Below are 19670 nucleotides of genomic sequence, written 5' to 3'. Positions count from 1 at the left end.
TGATTTTTTTCCCAGAATGTTTTTTGTGTCGGTGTAACGGATGCCAGATTGTTAATGTATCTTAGTTCCATAGGCTACATGGTTAAGGTATCTTTTGTCCTCATTGCTTGGGCCAGATCAAACCAATAAACAAGCTTAAATTATTCTTACTCTTGCCACATACATGATTTTTTTTTCCAAAACTGACTATATTCAGTTCAAACACCATTAAAAGTAATTTCAGGAATAGATCTCTTGTGTGATGTGTAATTCACCCCTCTCATTTAAATATGGCGAACGTTTTTCGGTGCGCACTTTGCGCATCATGGACCTCGGTGATTTTAAAATGCTGCTCTGGCCCTGCTCATCTCTGCCCCTTTTTTCCTGAGCAGCAGGGTTTGAAACTCCAGCCATATGCCGCCATAGTGCACTTGTCAGTCGTCAGCAACTTTGTTGCTTTGTTCATTAACCGCAGGTTACCATATCACTGATTTTATCTGAGACATCAACGAACGTTCTAAACCAGGGCTTTTCAAAGTGTGGGGCGCGCCTCCCCTAGGGGGCGCCAGAGTTCTTCAGGGGGGGTGCAACGTGAGGAAAAATAAACCAGAATAAGTTACTATTGCAGACATTTAGCGAACTTCAGCTAGCCTTTGCCAGAGACAAAATGGATTGATTTTTAGTACCTAAAGCTACAGTGAGTGAGGAGACAGAGTCTGGGCCAAGCAAAAAAAGAAGGAAGTATGACCACGATTATTTAAAGTTTGGATTTTCATGGACTGGATCTGAAGATGCTCCATTGCCATAGTGTTGTCATCTGCCAAGAGGTGCTAGCTAACGATGCTATGAGATGTTTAAAATGTGTAAAACAAGATGTTTAAAAAAAGCACAGATGTTTAAAATGTGTAAAAAAGGTTTTAAAAAAGCACATTTAAGATGTGTAAAAAAGATGTTTTAAAAAGCACAGATGTTTAAAATGTGTAAAAAAAAAGAGGTTTTAAAAAAGCACAGATGTTTACAATATGTAAAAAAAAAGATGTTTTAAAAAGCACAGATGTTTAAAATGTGTAAAAAAGGTTTTAAAAAAGCACATGTTTAAAATGTGTAAAGATGTTTTAAAAAGCACAGATGTTTAAAATGTGTAAAAAGAGGTTTTAAAAAAGCACAGATGTTTAAAATGTGTAAAAAGAGGTTTTAAAAAGCACAGATGTTTAAAATGTGTAAAAAAGAGGTTTTAAAAAGCACAGATGTTTAAAATGTGTAAAAAAGATGTTTTAAAAAGCACAGATGTTTAAAATGTGTAAAAAGAGGTTTTAAAAAAGCACAGATGTTTAAAATGTGTAAAAAGAGGTTTTAAAAAGCACAGATGTTTAAAATGTGTAAAAAAGAGGTTTTAAAAAGCACAGATGTTTAAAATGTGTAAAAAAGGTTTTAAAAAAGCACATGTTTAAAATGTGTAAAGATGTTTTAAAAAGCACAGATGTTTAAAATGTGTAAAAAAGAGGTTTTAAAAAAAGCACAGATGTTTAAAATGTGTAAAAAAGATGTTTTAAAAAGCACAGATGTTTAAAATGTGTAGAAAAGAGGTTTTAAAAAGCACAGATGTTTAAAATGTGTAAAAAAAAAGATGTTTTCAAAAAGCACAGATGTTTAAAATGTGTAAAGAAGATGTTTTAAAAAGCACAGATGTTTAAAATGTGTAAAAAGAGGTTTTAAAAAAGCACAGATGTTTAAAATGTGTAAAAAGAGGTTTTAAAAAGCACAGATGTTTAAAATGTGTAAAAAAGAGGTTTTAAAAAGCACAGATGTTTAAAATGTGTTAAAAAGATGTTTTAAAAAGCACAGATGTTTAAAATGTGTAAAAAAGATGTTTTAAAAAGCACAGATGTTTAAAATGTGTAAAAAAGAGGTTTTAAAAAAGCACAGATGTTTAAAATGTGTAAAAAAGATGTTTTAAAAAGCACAGATGTTTAAAATGTGTAAAAAAGAGGTTTTAAAAAGCACAGATGTTTAAAATGTGTAAAGAAGATGTTTTAAAAAGCACAGATGTTTAAAATGTGTAAAAAAGAGGTTTTAAAAAGCACAGATGTTTAAAATATGTAAAAAAGATGTTTTAAAAAGCACAGATGTTTAAAATGTGTAAAAAAAGATGTTTTCAAAAAGCACAGATGTTTAAAATGTGTAAAAAAAGAGGTTTTAAAAAGCACAGATGTTTAAAATGTGTAAAAAAGAGATTTTAAAAAGCACAGATGTTTAAAATGTGTAAAAAAAGATGTGTTCAAAAAGCACAGATGTTTGAAATGTGTAAAAAAAGAGGTTTTAAAAAGCACAGATGTTTAAAATGTGTAAAAAAGGTTTTAAAAAAGCACAGATGTTTAAAATGTGTAAAAAAAAGATGTTTTAAAAAGCACAGATGTTTAAAATGTGTAAAAAGAGGTTTTCAAAAGCACAGATGTTTAAAATGTGTAAAAAAGAGGTTTTAAAAAGCACAGATGTTTAAAATGTGTAAAAAAATGTTTTCAAAAAGCACAGATGTTTAAAATGTGTAAAAAAGATGTTTTAAAAAGCACAGATGTTTAAAATGTGTAAAAAAAAGAGGTTTTAAAAAGCACAGATGTTTTAAAATGTGTAAAAAAAAAGATGTTTTCAAAAAGCACAGATGTTTAAAATGTGTAAAAAAAAGAGGTTTTAAAAAGCACAGATGTTTAAAATGTGTAAAAAAGATGTTTTAAAAAGCACAGATGTTTAAAATGTGTAAAAAAAAGAGGTTTTAAAAAAGCACAGATGTTTACAATATGTAAAAAAAAAAGATGTTTTAAAAAGCACAGATGTTTAAAATGTGTAAAAAAGGTTTTAAAAAAGCACATTTAAGATGTGTAAAAAAGATGTTTTAAAAAGCACAGATGTTTAAAATGTGTAAAAAAAAGAGGTTTTAAAAAAGCACAGATGTTTACAATATGTAAAAAAAAAGATGTTTTAAAAAGCACAGATGTTTAAAATGTGTAAAAAAGGTTTTAAAAAAGCACATGTTTAAAATGTGTAAAGATGTTTTAAAAAGCACAGATGTTTAAAATGTGTAAAAAGAGGTTTTAAAAAAGCACAGATGTTTAAAATGTGTAAAAAGAGGTTTTAAAAAGCACAGATGTTTAAAATGTGTAAAAAAGAGGTTTTAAAAAGCACAGATGTTTAAAATGTGTAAAAAAGATGTTTTAAAAAGCACAGATGTTTAAAATGTGTAAAAAGAGGTTTTAAAAAAGCACAGATGTTTAAAATGTGTAAAAAGAGGTTTTAAAAAGCACAGATGTTTAAAATGTGTAAAAAAGAGGTTTTAAAAAGCACAGATGTTTAAAATGTGTAAAAAAGGTTTTAAAAAAGCACATGTTTAAAATGTGTAAAGATGTTTTAAAAAGCACAGATGTTTAAAATGTGTAAAAAAGAGGTTTTAAAAAAAGCACAGATGTTTAAAATGTGTAAAAAAGATGTTTTAAAAAGCACAGATGTTTAAAATGTGTAGAAAAGAGGTTTTAAAAAGCACAGATGTTTAAAATGTGTAAAAAAAAAGATGTTTTCAAAAAGCACAGATGTTTAAAATGTGTAAAGAAGATGTTTTAAAAAGCACAGATGTTTAAAATGTGTAAAGAAGATGTTTTAAAAAAGCACAGATGTTTAAAATGTGTAAAAAGAGGTTTTAAAAAGCACAGATGTTTAAAATGTGTAAAAAAGAGGTTTTAAAAAGCACAGATGTTTAAAATGTGTTAAAAAGATGTTTTAAAAAGCACAGATGTTTAAAATGTGTAAAAAAGATGTTTTAAAAAGCACAGATGTTTAAAATGTGTAAAAAAGAGGTTTTAAAAAAGCACAGATGTTTAAAATGTGTAAAAAAGATGTTTTAAAAAGCACAGATGTTTAAAATGTGTAAAAAAGAGGTTTTAAAAAGCACAGATGTTTAAAATGTGTAAAGAAGATGTTTTAAAAAGCACAGATGTTTAAAATGTGTAAAAAAGAGGTTTTAAAAAGCACAGATGTTTAAAATATGTAAAAAAGATGTTTTAAAAAGCACAGATGTTTAAAATGTGTAAAAAAAGATGTTTTCAAAAAGCACAGATGTTTAAAATGTGTAAAAAAAGAGGTTTTAAAAAGCACAGATGTTTAAAATGTGTAAAAAAGAGATTTTAAAAAGCACAGATGTTTAAAATGTGTAAAAAAAGATGTGTTCAAAAAGCACAGATGTTTGAAATGTGTAAAAAAAGAGGTTTTAAAAAGCACAGATGTTTAAAATGTGTAAAAAAGGTTTTAAAAAAGCACAGATGTTTAAAATGTGTAAAAAAAAGATGTTTTAAAAAGCACAGATGTTTAAAATGTGTAAAAAGAGGTTTTCAAAAGCACAGATGTTTAAAATGTGTAAAAAAGAGGTTTTAAAAAGCACAGATGTTTAAAATGTGTAAAAAAATGTTTTCAAAAAGCACAGATGTTTAAAATGTGTAAAAAAGATGTTTTAAAAAGCACAGATGTTTAAAATGTGTAAAAAAAAGAGGTTTTAAAAAGCACAGATGTTTTAAAATGTGTAAAAAAAAAGATGTTTTCAAAAAGCACAGATGTTTAAAATGTGTAAAAAAAAGAGGTTTTAAAAAGCACAGATGTTTAAAATGTGTAAAAAAGATGTTTTAAAAAGCACAGATGTTTAAAATGTGTAAAAAAGATGTTTTAAAAAGCACAGATGTTTAAAATGTGTAAAAAAGGTTTTAAAAAAGCACATTTAAAATGTGCAAAGATGTTTTAAAAAGCACAGATGTTTAAAATGTGTAAAAAAAGAGGTTTTAAAAAAGCACAGATGTTTAAAATGTGTAAAAAGAGGTTTTCAAAAGCACAGATGTTTAAAATGTGTAAAAAAAAGGTTTTAAAAAGCACAGATGTTTAAAATGTGTAAAAAAGATGTTTTCAAAAAGCACAGATGTTTAAAATGTGTAAAAAAGAGGTTTTAAAAAGCACATATCTTTAAAATGTGTAAAAAAAGAGGTTTTCAAAAAGCACAGATGTTTAAAATGTGTAAAAAAGATGTTTTCAAAAAGCACAGATGTTTAAAATGTGTAAAAAAGAGGTTTTAAAAAGCACATATCTTTAAAATGTGTAAAAAAAAGAGGTTTTCAAAAAGCACAGATGTTTAAAATGTGTAAAAAAAAGATGTTTTAAAAAGCACAGGTGTTTAAAATGTGTAAAAAAAGATGTTTTAAAAAGCACAAATGTTTAAAATGTGTAAAAAAGGTTTTAAAAAGCACAGATGTTTAAAATGTGTAAAAAATGTTTTAAAAAGCACAGATGTTTAAAATGTGTAAAAAAAGATGTTTTAAAAAGCACAGATGTTTAAAATGTGTAAAAAAAGAGGTTTTAAAAAAAGCAGAGATGTTTAAAATGTGTAAAAAAGATGTTTTAAAAAGCACAGATGTTTAAAATGTGTAAAAAAATGTTTTAAAAAGCAGATGTTTAAAATGTGCAAAAAAGATGTTGTAAAAAGCACAGATGTTTAAAATGTGTAAAAAAGAGGTTTTAAAAAACACAGATGTTTGAAATGTGTAAAAAAAGATGTTTCAAAAAGCACAGATGTTTAAAATGTGTAAAAAAAAGAGGTTTTAAAAAGCACAGATGTTTAAAATGTGTAAAAAGATGTTTTAAAAAGCACAGATGTTTAAAATGTGTAAAAAAGGTTTTAAAAAAGCACAGATGTTTAAAATTTATTAAAAAAAGAGGTTTTAAAAAGCACAGATGTTTAAAATGTGTAAAAAAAAAAGGTTTTAAAAAAGCACAGATGTTTAAAATGTGTAAAAAAGAGGTTTTCAAAAAGCACAGATGTGTACAACAACCATTTTTTTAATACGAATGGAACATTAAGTATAGCAACAACAAAAATTGAAGGGGGGCTGACTCTCCCACACTGAAAACCCCTGATCTCAACAATTCGAACGTTGTGTCAGAATGTTTATGCAGGTGCCCATGGGAGTTGTAGGCGCGTAATATTACACTGCAATGCGTTTATTATATCAGATGCCTTCAGAGAAAACTACAATTAAAATATATTGTCATACCACAGAATAAACCACCCGCCAAAGTGGCTAGTGGGACTAAAGTCATTACCCGCCAAAGCCGAATTTTACCCGCGGCGGGCGGGCGCTAATGTAAAGCCCTGATTATTTCCATACTGAGCTTTTAGTCTGCACCGACAGGCTGGGGAATTCATCTACTGTCAGAGCTGGCTGAAAGGGAAGTTGTAATGACGTCATCATTCGAGCAGCCAATCAGCTGCCAGAGTTTTTGCCGCTGTTCAGAGCGCCATGTTTCAAGATGACGCCTTCAGTGTCTTTTAGCATAAACACAATGTGGCTAGTTTTAACCAGCTAGCGAGTTTGTGACTGATGTCTATAACGTCGTCGAAGAGAAATTGTAGGGTGTTTTATTGTTGTTGCTGAGGCTTTTTGAGTGTAAAAGTTTTTTTTGTCGCTGGATGAGTTAGCTGCTGAATGCTCTGGGTTGAGTGAGATGCTAGCAGCGAGTGTGATGTAGCGTTACAGAGAGAGACAGAGAGGTGGACATTCGGCTCATGGATTAGAGGTGAGTGATGGCGCTGTTTAACAGCCTGTAGTGTAGAAGGAGCTGGAGATTTTGGGAATTATTGTTGTTGCTAAGCGGCGGATAAACAGGAAAAGGCCGGCTTTCTGGAGCACTAGCTGTGTAGCTCTGGTTCATAATAACACAAAGCTGCATGTAAGAGCGAGAAGCTGAGCTTCTGATGTTCCTCCAGGTTGTTATTCAGACTGTTGGGTAACATTTAGTTGTTGCTGTTTGTTTTTTAGACATTAGCTAGCGATGTCCATCGATTTTGATAGCGCTGCTATACAAACACAGCATGAAGAGGAGGAGGAGGAGGAATATGATCAGGAGGACTATGCGAGGGAGCAAGAGGTAATGTCCCATTCCTCCTTCCAACACATCAGAGCTGGCACTAAAGTAAAAACCCTGAAATATCCAACACTCTTCCTGGCAGTTAACACACACTCCTTCAAAGAAACCCAAGCACACTCCTCTGCTCGCTCGCTCACACACACACCTTCAAAGAAACCCAAACACACTCCTCTGCTCACTCGCTCACACACACACGCACCTTCAAAGAAACCCAAGCACACTCCTGTGCACGCTCGCTCACACACACACCTTCAAAGAAACCCAAGCACACTCCTGTGCTCGTTTGCTCTCACACACACCTTCAAAGAAACCCAAGCACACTCCTGTGCTCGCTCGCTCACACACACACCTTCAAAGAAACCCAAGCACACTCCTGTGCTCGCTCGCTCACACACACACACACCTTCAAAGAAACCCAAGCACACTCCTGTGCTCGCTCGCTCACACACACACACCTTCAAAGAAACCCAAGCACACTCCTGCGCTCGCTCGCTCACACACACCTTCAAAGAAACCCAAGCACACTCCTGTGCTCACTCACTCACACACACACGCACCTTCAAAGAAACCCAAGCACACTCCTGTGCTCGTTTGCTCTCACACACCTTCAAAGAAACCCAAGCACACTCCTGTGCTCACTCACTCACACACACACGCGCACCTTCAAAGAAACCCAAGCACACTCCTGTGCTCGCTCGCTCACACACACACACCTTCAAAGAAACCCAAGCACACTCCTCTGCTCACTCGCTCACACACACACGCACCTTCAAAGAAACCCAAGCACACTCCTGTGCTCGTTTGCTCTCACACACACCTTCAAAGAAACCCAAGCACACTCCTGCGCTCGCTCGCTCACACACACACCTTCAAAGAAACCCAAGCACACTCCTGTGCTCGCTCGCTCGCTCACACACACACACACACACCTTCAAAGAAACCCAAGCACACTCCTGTGCTCGCTCGCTCACACACACACACCTTCAAAGAAACCCAAGCACACTCCTGCGCTCGCTCGCTCACACACACCTTCAAAGAAACCCAAGCACACTCCTGTGCTCACTCACTCACACACACACGCGCACCTTCAAAGAAACCCAAGCACACTCCTCTGCTCACTCGCTCACACCTTCAAAGAAACCCAAGCACACTCCTGTGCTCACTCGCTCTCACACACACACGCGCACCTTCAAAGAAACCCAAGCACACTCCTGTGCTCACTCGCTCTCACACGCACACCTTCAAAGAAACCCAAGCACACTCCTCTGCTCACTCGCTCAACACCTTCAACGAAACCCAAGCACACTCCTGTGCTCACTCGCTCACACACACACACACACACACACACACACACACACACCTTCAGAGAAACCCAAGCACACTCCTGTGCACGCTCACACACACACACACACACACACACACCTTCAGAGAAACCCAAGCACACTCCTGTGCACGCTCACACACACACACACCTTCAGAGAAACCCAAGCACACTCCTGTGCTCGCTCGCTCACACACACACCTTCAGAGAAACCCAAGCACACTCCTGTGCTCGCTCGCTCACATGCACACCTTCAAAGAAACCCAAGCACACTCCTGTGCGTGCATGTGTGCGTGCGCGCGCGCACACAGACTACAGCCTGTTGTAACATGAAGCCTCTACAGCAGTTCATATCTGTGTTAGCTGCTAAACTCCTACAGAAAGAGGATTATACAGGATTTTCTCTGGCTATTATAAACTTCTCACGACACCATTATTTTGATTTTACCACAACGACACTCTTGTCAGCATCTGATATTTCTCACATTGTATGCATTGCAGTGTGTAGCATTTTGCATTTCTATTTCTACATGAAATTTTAAATGCTCACATACAGTAATGAAACATTTCTCCTCACCTGTATTTGTGAATGTACTTTTGGGTCTGAAAATGCAATTTTACAACTTTTACTGACATTCCCCCCCGGATCAATTTATAGTTTACTAGAAATGTGTTGGCGGCGTGGTGGTGTAGTCATTCACCATAGTCACTGTCGCCTCACGGCAAGAAGGTCCTGGGTTCGAGCCCAGCAGCTGGCGAGGGCCTTTCTGTGCGGAGTTTGCATGTTCTCCCCGTGTCTGTGTGGGTTTCCTCTGGGTGCTCCGGTTTCCCCCACAGTCCAAAGACATGCAGGTTAGGTTAACTGGTGGTAAATTGACCGTAGGTGTGAATGTGAGTGTGAATGGTTGTTTGTCTCTCTGCAATAACCGGGCGTCTTGTCCAGGGTGTACGCTGCCTCTTGCCCATAGTCAGCTGGGGTAGGCTCCAGCTTGCTTGCGACCCTGTAGAACAGGATAAGCGGCTGCAGATGATGGATGGATAGAAATGTGTTCAAGGAACACGAGGGTCCTCCGACAGCATTTTTGTAGGCGGTCATGCAGCTGTTATGAATGGTCAGTTACCTAGATTTTTCTATGTTTTTTTTTTTTCTGGAAGCTTAATAATTTCTGTCAAAACGCTTATTATGGCATTAAAAAAAAAAGCCAGATCAGTCTGCTGACCTGTCATAGTTCTTTGTCATTTTCATCATAGAACGCATGGAAGCAACAGAGGAGGCCAATCTATACTGTCGATTTATTGGACAACATATGCCATTCTTCTTTATTTGCCTTGTCTGGAGCAGACATTGGTGGTCATGATCCTCCATTTTTCTCGGTCATTTGAGGTCCTTATGAATGTGTTATTGTTAGCAGCCCAGTTGTTAAGGCTCTGTGCACATTTTATTCTTTGCCTTCCTCTGCTTTTCTTTCCATGGATCTTACCTGTCAGACTGAGTTGTTCTAATCCTTTTTTTTTTTCTGTTTACATTTCCAAAAATTTATTTGTCTCATCCTTATTGTTTCAATTAAGCTCCTTTTTAACCCTGCAAGGATTAAGGAGGCCAATCTGTACTGTCGATTTAGTGGACAACATATGCCGTTAGCCTTATACAGGGATGAGAGTTTTCCGCTTTTTGTCGGAATTCCGCATTTTTTTCAGTCAAAATGGACCTTTTTTATATTGTTGCAAATCCGTTGAGAGAATTTTAGGGGGGTAGGATAGGGTCTGGTACTATTTCTGGGCGGCCGGACTGACTCGCCATCAGCTGACTCATATATGGGTCAGTCCATGAAATGTTACTTTTCATTGGTCCAGGTTTACATAATCATTTCATCTTTAATTTCCATGATTTAAAGAAATATTTAGCAGATTATCCATAAATATTGTTTGAAGAAATAAAATAAATAAAAAAAATGAAGTTTTCTTTTGAAATAAAGAAATGTGAAACATTTTCTTCCCCTGTGACTGGACACGGATGACGTTTTTTGTGACATGGAATATTTGCTGACTTTGAGCTTAAATAAACCATTACTTTCTGAGAATTTCAATAAAATTAGTTTCATGGTACTTGCAATTTAGTTTTACACTCACATAATAAAGTTAAGAAAGTTCTATAAACTATTTAGCTTTGAATTCATCCACTAAAAATAGGTTGTGAATGTAACATTGTGGTGTCCTACCGTGTTACGTTAGAAACCAGGCTTATAAAAAATGATAAAATGAGTTGAAATCATGATTGATGTTTTTAATATAAAGAAGAATATACTATAAAACGATGTAGGTAGAAAGAAATTTAAACAAACGGCAATAAAAGAAATTATCGATGTTTTTTCTCACATCCTAACTTAGCGTCCACTCACTTCCTGGTTCGTTCACAACCTGCGAGACCCATTTACTCCATCTAGGTCAGCTGAACTGACGCGGGATCTCACACACCACAACACGTGCTCTAGAGAAGTGCAGATATAAGTGTGACTAAGTAAAGTAATGAATTCAATAATCTCATTTACCCCATATAGGATGAAACTGTTTCCTGTTAATGACTGTTGTTATTGTTCAAATCTTAGAGATTTTATGAAGTTTGTGAAATACTGGTATTTCATATTTTCAGTGTTTATGATGTTGAACTAATATTTCTAATGAATTTTTATTCAGTGTTAATGTTTAAGCAAATAAAAGCAAAAAATTGATTTTATCAATATTTTTCCTTTATTTTTAAAAGCTTGTTCGTGTCCTTGTTACATTAGCAACCGGGTAAATATTTATGGATTTTATCATACATTGTAGAGCAGGAGTTATCTTAACAACTATGTTATATTTTCTTATATGGTCAATGCTTCATGGAAATAAAAGTTGTTTTCAGTTGTAAATTGTTTTAAGTGACTCCCTCTATGTCACATTTTGGTAACCCTATTTCATGGACTGACCCATATCAGGACTCGCGTAATGTTTACAATTCACAGAAATGTAGGCATCCATTTTGAATATCGTACTTTCTCATAAGACATTAGTTTGCCGTTTGTTTGTATTTGGTGTATAACCAATGTCTCGTGTTGTGATTGGCCCCTGTATCGGCATTTGCTGAATGACAACCAATCCATATTCACCTTCTTAAACCACCTTCCCGTGCTACATGATTGGTTCTTTGCACATGTGGAGTACTGCAGCAATACTCGTTTATGCAGTTTTGTATCAATCAAAATGCCGAATGTTATCGAGATTTGCGACGAAGCTAAAGTGCGTGAGATAGATGCGGATCTGAAAAACAAAAGTTTTGATGGGACTGGTTGGATAGAAAGGTGACGGTGTCACCAGTGGGAAGCAGTAAGCAGGAACCATTATCTGTACTTGTGTCTGATTTCGTGAAAAAGCTCGATGTCGCTGACAAAGCTCTCTGTACAGTGTGTGATGTCATTCTTTACGGATCGAGAGGATGGAAGCCTTTACAGAGTCATGCAACCTCGGTGAAACATCGAAAACAGACATTTCTATTGAAAAGCAACTATTCGATTTCAAGTGCTTTTCGACAGCCCGGTCAAACTCACCCTACTGGCACCTTCTGCGACTCCCAGAACTGGTGACCAATGTGCTGAACGCTGATGAAGAAAGAGATGAATATGAGCTGCAGGTGTGCAGATTTCAGGTGGATTCCTTTCTACCTCTGTATGAAGCTCACAAGAGGATCGACCATTGGTGGTCAGATCAGCGTCTCCTGGATGTGTACCCAGCACTAATGAAGATGGTCCATGCTTTGCTGTCCTGCTTCCATGGTCCACAGGTCGAAGGCTCCTTCAACATCATGGGTGATGTCCTCGACCAAAAGTCCTGCCAGATGGAGATCCACACACTAAGTGCAGTGCAGACGGTGAGCTACCACATGAGAGCAAGTCAGAAGACACCACTGGAGTATTTCAAGAGGGAAAGTATACTCCATTCTCCAGTTGATCCTTTGCTGATGGAAAACGTGAAGAGGTCTTATTCTAAGTACAAGGCTGAACTTGAGGCAAAGAGAGAATTGAAGAAAGCTACCCAGACATCAATGGCTGTGCCAAGCACAAGCATGCAGAGTAAGAGAAAGGCCAAGGAGGAGTTAGACAGGGAGCAAAAGAAAGCAAGGCTGGAGCATGTGAAAAATCAAGAGGAGTTGGCTAAAAAGAGGGAGAGGACCAACAAGCTTTTAGCTCTTGCTAAAAAGCTCAAAATAAAGAAATACATTTTCTGCACCATGAAACTGTAAATAGTTGTATATATTGTAAATAGACAAACACTTTATAGAACCAAAGTAAAAATGTATTCAAATCATATAAACCATTATTTAATATAGCAGTGAATGTGTTACCTTAGTTTGGATTTAGAGCAGCAAATTTGAAGTATCATGTTGGTGCTCACCTGGAATGTATATGCAAAATCTATCACAAAAGGCCCATGCCAATGTTTCCTTTACATAGGTGTAGTTGATCTTTATCAAATGAAAGTTTAAGTAATGTATGTACTTGAAAGAGAGTTCTACTTTTGTATAAGTGTCAATTTTGTAAGCAAACAGGGTATGGTATTTCAACAACATTTGTAAAATTTTGATGATAAAATGTTTTTTAGGGTAAAAAATCTCTAAAATCCATGAGCTCCTCCCGAGTGACTGTGCTTCTCACCCTATCTCTAAGGGAGCACCCAGCCACCCTGCAAAGGAAACTCATTTTGGCCGCTTGTATCCGCAATCTTGTTCTTTCGGTCATTACCCAAAGCTCATGACCATAGGTGAGAGTCGGAATGTAGATCGACTGGTAAATCGAGAGCTTCGCCTTTTGGCTCAGCTCCTTCACCACGATGGACCGGTAAAGCGACCGCATCACTGCGGAGGCCGCACCGATCCGCCTGTCGATCTCACGCTCTATCCTTCCCTCACTCGTAAACAAGATCCCGAGATACTTAAACTCCTCCACTTGAGGCAGGACTTCTCCACCAACCTGGAGAGGGCAAGCCACCCTTTTCCAGTCGAGAACCATGGCCTCGGACTTGGAGGTGCTGATTCTCATCCCAGCCGCTTCACATTCGACTGCAAACCACCCCAGTGCATACTGAAGGTCCTGGTTTGAAGAAGCCAACAGGACAACATCTGCGAAAAGCAGAGATGAAATCCTGTGGTTCCCAAACAGGATTCCTTCCGGCCCCTCGCTGCGCCTAGAAATTCTGTCCATAAAGATTATGAACAGAACCAGTGACAAAGGGCAGCCCTGCCGGAGTCCAACATGCACTGGGAACAGGTCTGACTTACTGCCGGCAATGCGAACCAGACTCCTGCTCCGTTCGTACAGGGACCGGACAGCCCTTAGCAAAGAGCCCCGAACCCCATACTCCCGAAGCACCCCCCACAGAATACCATGAGGGACACAGTCGAATGCCTTCTCCAAATCCACAAAGCACATGTGGACTGGTTGGGCAAACTCCCATGAACCCTTGAGCACCCTATGAAGGGTATAGAGCTGTTCCAGTGTTCCGCAACCAGGACGAAAACTGCATTGTTCCTCCTGGATCCGAGGTTCGACTAATGGCCGAATTCTCCTCTCCAGTACTCTGGAGTAAACCTTCCCTGGGAGGCTGTGAAGTGTGATTCCCCTATAATTGGAGCACACTCTCCGGTCCCCTTTCTTAAAAAGAGGGACCACCACCCCAGTCTGCCACTCCAGAGGCACTGTCCCCGACCGCCACGCGATGTTGCAGAGGCGTGTCAGCCAAGACAGCCCCACAACATCCAGAGACTTGAGATACTCGGGGCAGATCTCCTCCACCCCCGGTGCCTTGCCACCGAGGAGCTTGCTAACCACCTCAGTGACTTCGGCTTGGGTAATGGACGAGTCCACCTCTGAGTCATCAGCCTCTGCTTCCTCAATGGAAGACATGATGGTGGGATTGAGGAGATCCTCAAAGTATTCCTTCCACCGCCTGACAATGTCCCTAGTCAAGGTCAACAGCTCCCCACCCGCACTGTAAACAGTGTTGGCAGAGTACTGCTTCCCCCTCCTGAGGTGCCGGACGGTTTGCCAGAATTTCTTCGAGGCCGACTGATGGTCCTCCTCCATGGCCTCACCAAACAACTCCCAATTCCGAGTTTTTGCCTCCACAACTGCCCGAGCTGCGGCATGCCTGGCCTGTCTACCCATCAGCTGCCTCAGGAGTCCCGGAGGCCAACATGGCCCGATAGGACTCCTTCTTCAGCTTGACGGCATCCCTTACTTCCGGTGTCCACCACTGGGTTCGGGGATTGCCGCCACGACAGGCACCGGAGACCTTGCGCCCACAGCTCCGAACAGCCGCGTCAACAATGGAGGCAGAGGACATGGTCCACTCAGACTCAATGTCCCCCGCCTCCCTCGGAAGCTGGGAGAAGCTCTCCCGGAGGTGGGAGTTAAAGACCTCCCCGACAGAGTGCTCGGCCAGACGTTCCTAGCAGACCCTCACCATACGTTTGGGCCTGCCAGGTCTGTCTGGCTTCCTCCTCCGCCAGCGGATCCAACTCACCACCAGGTGGTGATCAGTTGAAAGCTCAGCCCCTCTCTTCACCTGAGTGTCCAAGACATGGGGCCGGAGATCCGATGAAACGACAACAAAGTCGATCATCAACCTAAGGTGTCCTGGTGCCACGTGCACTTATGGAACAGTGTCACATGATATGCTAAGTAATTGGGAATCAATTTTTTTTCCTCCCTCCCATAGTGGAAGTTTGAGTAATTATTCATACACAATTTGCATATTGAAATTCTTTTCTACTTTTGCAATGGCCAAAAGAACGTTAAGGTGTCGATAATTGTAGCCGCCGCTCTAATTAGCATGCAGGTGTTCCTGATTGAGCTCTAATCGCAGCGTATGTATATAAGGACTCTCAGGAACACTCCGACTTTGAAGTATACACTCTGTACCTTATGGCTGAGGCCATTATTAAAAAATGTTCTGTTTCCGGTCCACCGGCCGGGTGAGTGCCATTTGTGCGGGTGAAATTTTTTTTTTTTTTTTAAACGCTGGTTTTTCGACATTTTTTTCGGGTTCATAAATCTAAAATCGAACTTGACATTTCCGCATTCCCAGGGCTTTCCACTAAGGCTCATACTAGCCAGCCATGACAAATAAGTAGCCAGCCGGGGGGGAATAAACACAAAATAAACTCCTGTGCACGCAGTTCCCAGGGTTAAGTGTATTTTCCACAGACCATTTATTTATTCACTTTACTCAAATACAAAGTAAAATGGCAGTAAATCTTCTTTCTTTTCTTGCGTATTGCATCATGAGGCGTTCCTGGCTTGTAAATCTCTTATTTTCAGTGCATGACACATTCACGCAACTGAGCATGCGCCGAGTGTGCGCGCACACCACATGTCGTGGCGCGGATGAGTTACTCTCCCTTGATCAACGGTTCAGTTTGACATTGTCAGTCCGTTAGATAAACATATTTAATTTTATTAAAATCGAAAATTAATATTTAGAGCCTGTGGGCTACAAAAATAGTCATTAAAGTAGCCGGCTGGACTTAATTGTGTGGCCGGCGCTTGTGGAAAGCCCTGTCGAATCAGCTCTGCGCATGCGCCGTGCGGCACACAAAAAAATGGCAGCCACCATGAAGGAAGGAGATCCGGAGTTTTCAAACATTTGCTTAAGTGTGAAATCGCAAAATGGTATTCTAGCGAACAACAAAATAGTAAAGATTCAGAAAAACAAATCATTCAGTGGTTATTTTAATAGTGTAATTTCATCCGAACTAGGCCTAACGGTCGATTTAGAACTACAAAAAGTCCGTGTGTTGGACATTTTAAGTACCTTTGTAAAAGTTTTGCAAATGTTGCAGTCAGCATTTAAAATGCTAACTTAGTTTTTGTACAAGTTTCAGTTGATTTAACTGTCATTTTATTAAATGTGTCTGCTTTTGTAATAAAAAAAAAGTACTGAAAGAAAAAGCAAACACAGCATTTGCGATTTCTTATCCATCCATATATAATAAAAAAAAATCCCTCCCTCCCTCCTGAAATTTTTTTTGCCCACCCGGTGGACAGGAAACGAATTTTTTTTTTTTTAAGGATGGCCTGACGTTACCAAGCCTTGTATTTTGTATCTCTTTTCTGGTTTTGGCTGTGGTTGTGTTTTTGGACTGTGAGTATTGTATTACCTCTGATATCCTGTCTGTGTCTCACTGGACCACTGGCTATTTTTTGATTCTGCCTTTGTCTCAGTTTTGGATCTATTTGCGAGTTTGTTTTCAATAAAACTCTTCCTGCACTTACATCCGTCTACTGCCCTTACATTACGGAAATGGTCCAACAAGCTAGTGGACTAATAAAACTATTTTAACTAGTTCTATACAAAACTATTGTGAATATTTTCCATAAAATGTTAGTAAATCATTTTTAAACAAAATTAAAAATAACAGTTGGATTAAAAACCCATTTATCTTATGTAAATAAATATAGACACAAATTTTGCTGTCAAGTGTTTGAGATGTTGCCTTGCACTTATAGTGGGGTTCCTTGTGATGGTACACGTTTGTCATTCATGTACATGCGTACCTGTACACGTGTACATATGGTTAAAAGCCATCAAAAATCAGATTGATGCATTACCCATATTTTCTTAAGTATGAGGCTCTGCTCCATGCACTTTGCTCTGCTATGACAGGGTTCTGAAAAAATATTCTCCACTTTTTTTCCTTGAAAAATAAAGTCTTAACTATTGTTCTCTTTTTCATAGTCTCATTTATTTATTAAGTTACTGACTTATCAAAGTGGACTTAATACAGGTTTACACCAACCAAACTGGCACAACTCAAATATTTATACAGATGGAGCTCCATTACATATAAGATTTGGGCTCCACTCCAGCATCAAAAAAGAGAGCCCTGATTTTGGGCGCCCTGTGCACCATCGAGATAAAATAAACCTCTTTAGTTTGAGCTTATTTCAGGTTAATTTAGCATAGAATTATTCAAAAGAGGTATCAGGACTCCCTTTAGCCTTTACTTCAACACAAAACTGGATTTACAGTTGAACAGAGTCGAGAAGAATCTGGGACCAAACAACACTGAAGGAATCTGGATTCGATTCACAAACTGAACACAAAATGACCTCGTTTTCTATCATGCGTTAGTTCTCCCAGGGCCGTTTCTATTCCAGCTGTTGAACAGACCGGGGGCTCAGTCCAGTTTTCCTGGGGCTTTTTTTTTTTTTAAAGGAGATTAGCATCCGTAGGTTGGCGAGGTTACATCTAACTTTACAAAGTAATATTATCATCACCCCCCACACACATTCAAAGGTCTTTTATTAGTGATTTTTACACTGCTCTTTAACATATGTTTTTCACTTCAGTTTCTTCTTCTTTATTATTGTGATGATGATAATGATAATAATAAAAAAACAACACCCATGGTGGCATGGTGGTGTAGTGGTTAGCGCTGCCACCTCACAGTAAGAAGGTCCGGGTTCGAGCCCCGTGGCCAGCGAGGGCCTTTCTGTGCGGAGTTTGCATGTTCTCCCCGTGTCCGCGTGGGTTTCCTCCGGGTGCTCCGGTTTCCCCCACAGTCCAAAGACATGCAGGTTAGCTTAACTGGTGACTCTAAATTGACCGTAGGTGTGAATGTGAGTGTGAATGGTTGTCTGTGTCTATGTGTCAGCCCTGCGATGACCTGGTGACTTGTCCAGGGTGTACCCCGCCTTTCGCCCGTAGTCAGCTGGGATAGGCTCCAGCTTGCCTGCGACCCTGTAGAACAGGATAAAGCGGCTACAGATAATGAGATGAGATGTTTATTTTTTGGCAGTCAAACTGTTACATAAAATGCAGCTACATGTACTTCATCAGCTGACTTCATCGTTAGTAAAAAACAGCAGCTAGCAGCACTCATTGACAGTCTCAGCATTTCTATTGAAAATAACTTTTATACAAATCTCATCAACCTAATCATGTAGGGGCCTACTGAATAGAAATTATGTAAATCTAGTTATTTAGTGCGGGTTAGGCACAACAAATTGTGTGTGTGTGTGTGTGTGTGTGTGTGTGTGTATGTGTATATATATATATATATATATATATATATATATATATATATATATATATATATATATATATATGCAGCCCTGCCTAGCAGTATTGGCACCCCTTAATTTTATTCACAACTTTTGTAATATCTCCAGAAATAAATGGAAATGGACACAATTTGCAATACCAAAATCTTTTAATTGAAGGTCTAAAGGAACTGAAAAGTTGTTTTCGTTCAAAATAGACATTTTAATTTCTAAGACAACAAAAAACAGAAATACAGCAGGTGCAGGAATATTGGCACCCCTCCTTAGTATTTGGTTGCACACCCTTTGGCAGTGATGACGGCCTCCAAACGTTTCCTGTAGCCATCAGTGAGCTTCTTGCATTTGTCTTGTGGTATTTTCTCCCACTCTTCCTTCGCTATGTGCTCTAGGTCTTGGATATTTGAAGGTTTCAAACCCCCCCCCAAAAGATTCTCAATTGGATTGAGGTCAGGACTCATTGCTGGCCATTTCAAAACAGTCCATTTTTTATTTTCTAACCATTTTTGTGTGCTTTTAGATGTGTGTTTGGGGTCTTTGTCCTGCTGGAGTACCCAAGATCTTCGCCTCAAACCGAGGTTTCTTGCACTGGGCAGGACATTTTGCTCCAAAATCTGTTGATAATCTTCAGATTTCATAATACCTATGACACGGGTAGTGCCTCCAGTCCCAGATGCAGCAAAGCAGCCCCACAGCATTATTGATCCTCCACCATGCTTGACTGTTGGTAGGGTGTTCTTTTCTTTGAATGCTTCATTGCAGCATCTGTAAACATACTGCCTGTGAGAATTCCCAAAAAGCTCTACTTTTGTCTCATCTGTCCACAGGACATTTTCCCAGAAGGACTGTGGCTTGTCCAGGTTCTCTTTCGCAAACTCCAGACACTCCTTTTTGTGTTTTGTTTTTTTTTCCCTCAATAATGGGGTCTTCCTTGGCCTCCACCCATGTAGCCCTGCTGTGTTGTGTGCGCCTTATGGTGCTTCTTGAAACAGTTACCCCAGACTGTTCCAGGTGGGCCTGCGGGTCCATAGATGTTAACTGAGGTGATTCTGCCACCAATCGCACCAACCTTCGACGACTTCTATCATTGATTTTTCTTTTACCCCCACGCCCAGGGAGGTTCTTGACAGTTCCATGCTTCAAATATTTCTTAACATTACGCACTGTTGACACAGGGATACCAAGCTCTTTGGAGATGGCTTTATATCCTTTGGAGCTCTTGTGTTCGTCAACAACTGCATTTCTTGTTTCTTCAGACGGCTCTTTTGTCTTCACCATTGTGAAAAAGGGACTAAGGCTACATCCACACGACAACGGCAACG

The 19670-nt window shown here is 38.6% G+C and overlaps 1 protein-coding gene across 4 annotated transcripts in view; it reads left to right on the top strand.

The window, feature by feature from the left end:
- Window positions 1-6303: 6303 nt before the first annotated feature.
- The window catches only part of cep152 (centrosomal protein 152), a 62909-nt gene continuing 49542 nt past the window's right edge, over window positions 6304-19670 (top strand). For 2 of the 4 annotated variants that reach the window (XR_009654082.1, XM_060914824.1), the window contains exons 1-2: window positions 6304-6582; window positions 6825-6933. Coding sequence is in view for 3 of the 4 variants with exons in the window: in XM_060914824.1 (XP_060770807.1) it covers window positions 6838-6933 (96 nt within the window). In the remaining variant the exon portion in view is untranslated. The remainder of the gene's footprint in view (window positions 6583-6824; window positions 6934-19670) is intronic. The other 2 variants (XM_060914822.1, XM_060914821.1) reach the window with 1 other exon arrangement.

This window comes from Neoarius graeffei, chromosome 2 (genome assembly GCF_027579695.1).
Source record: "Neoarius graeffei isolate fNeoGra1 chromosome 2, fNeoGra1.pri, whole genome shotgun sequence".
NCBI classification, from domain to species: domain Eukaryota; kingdom Metazoa; phylum Chordata; class Actinopteri; order Siluriformes; family Ariidae; genus Neoarius; species Neoarius graeffei.
The sequence above is the reverse complement of the archived record's forward strand: the minus strand, read 5'-3'. Positions and strand labels throughout refer to the sequence as shown.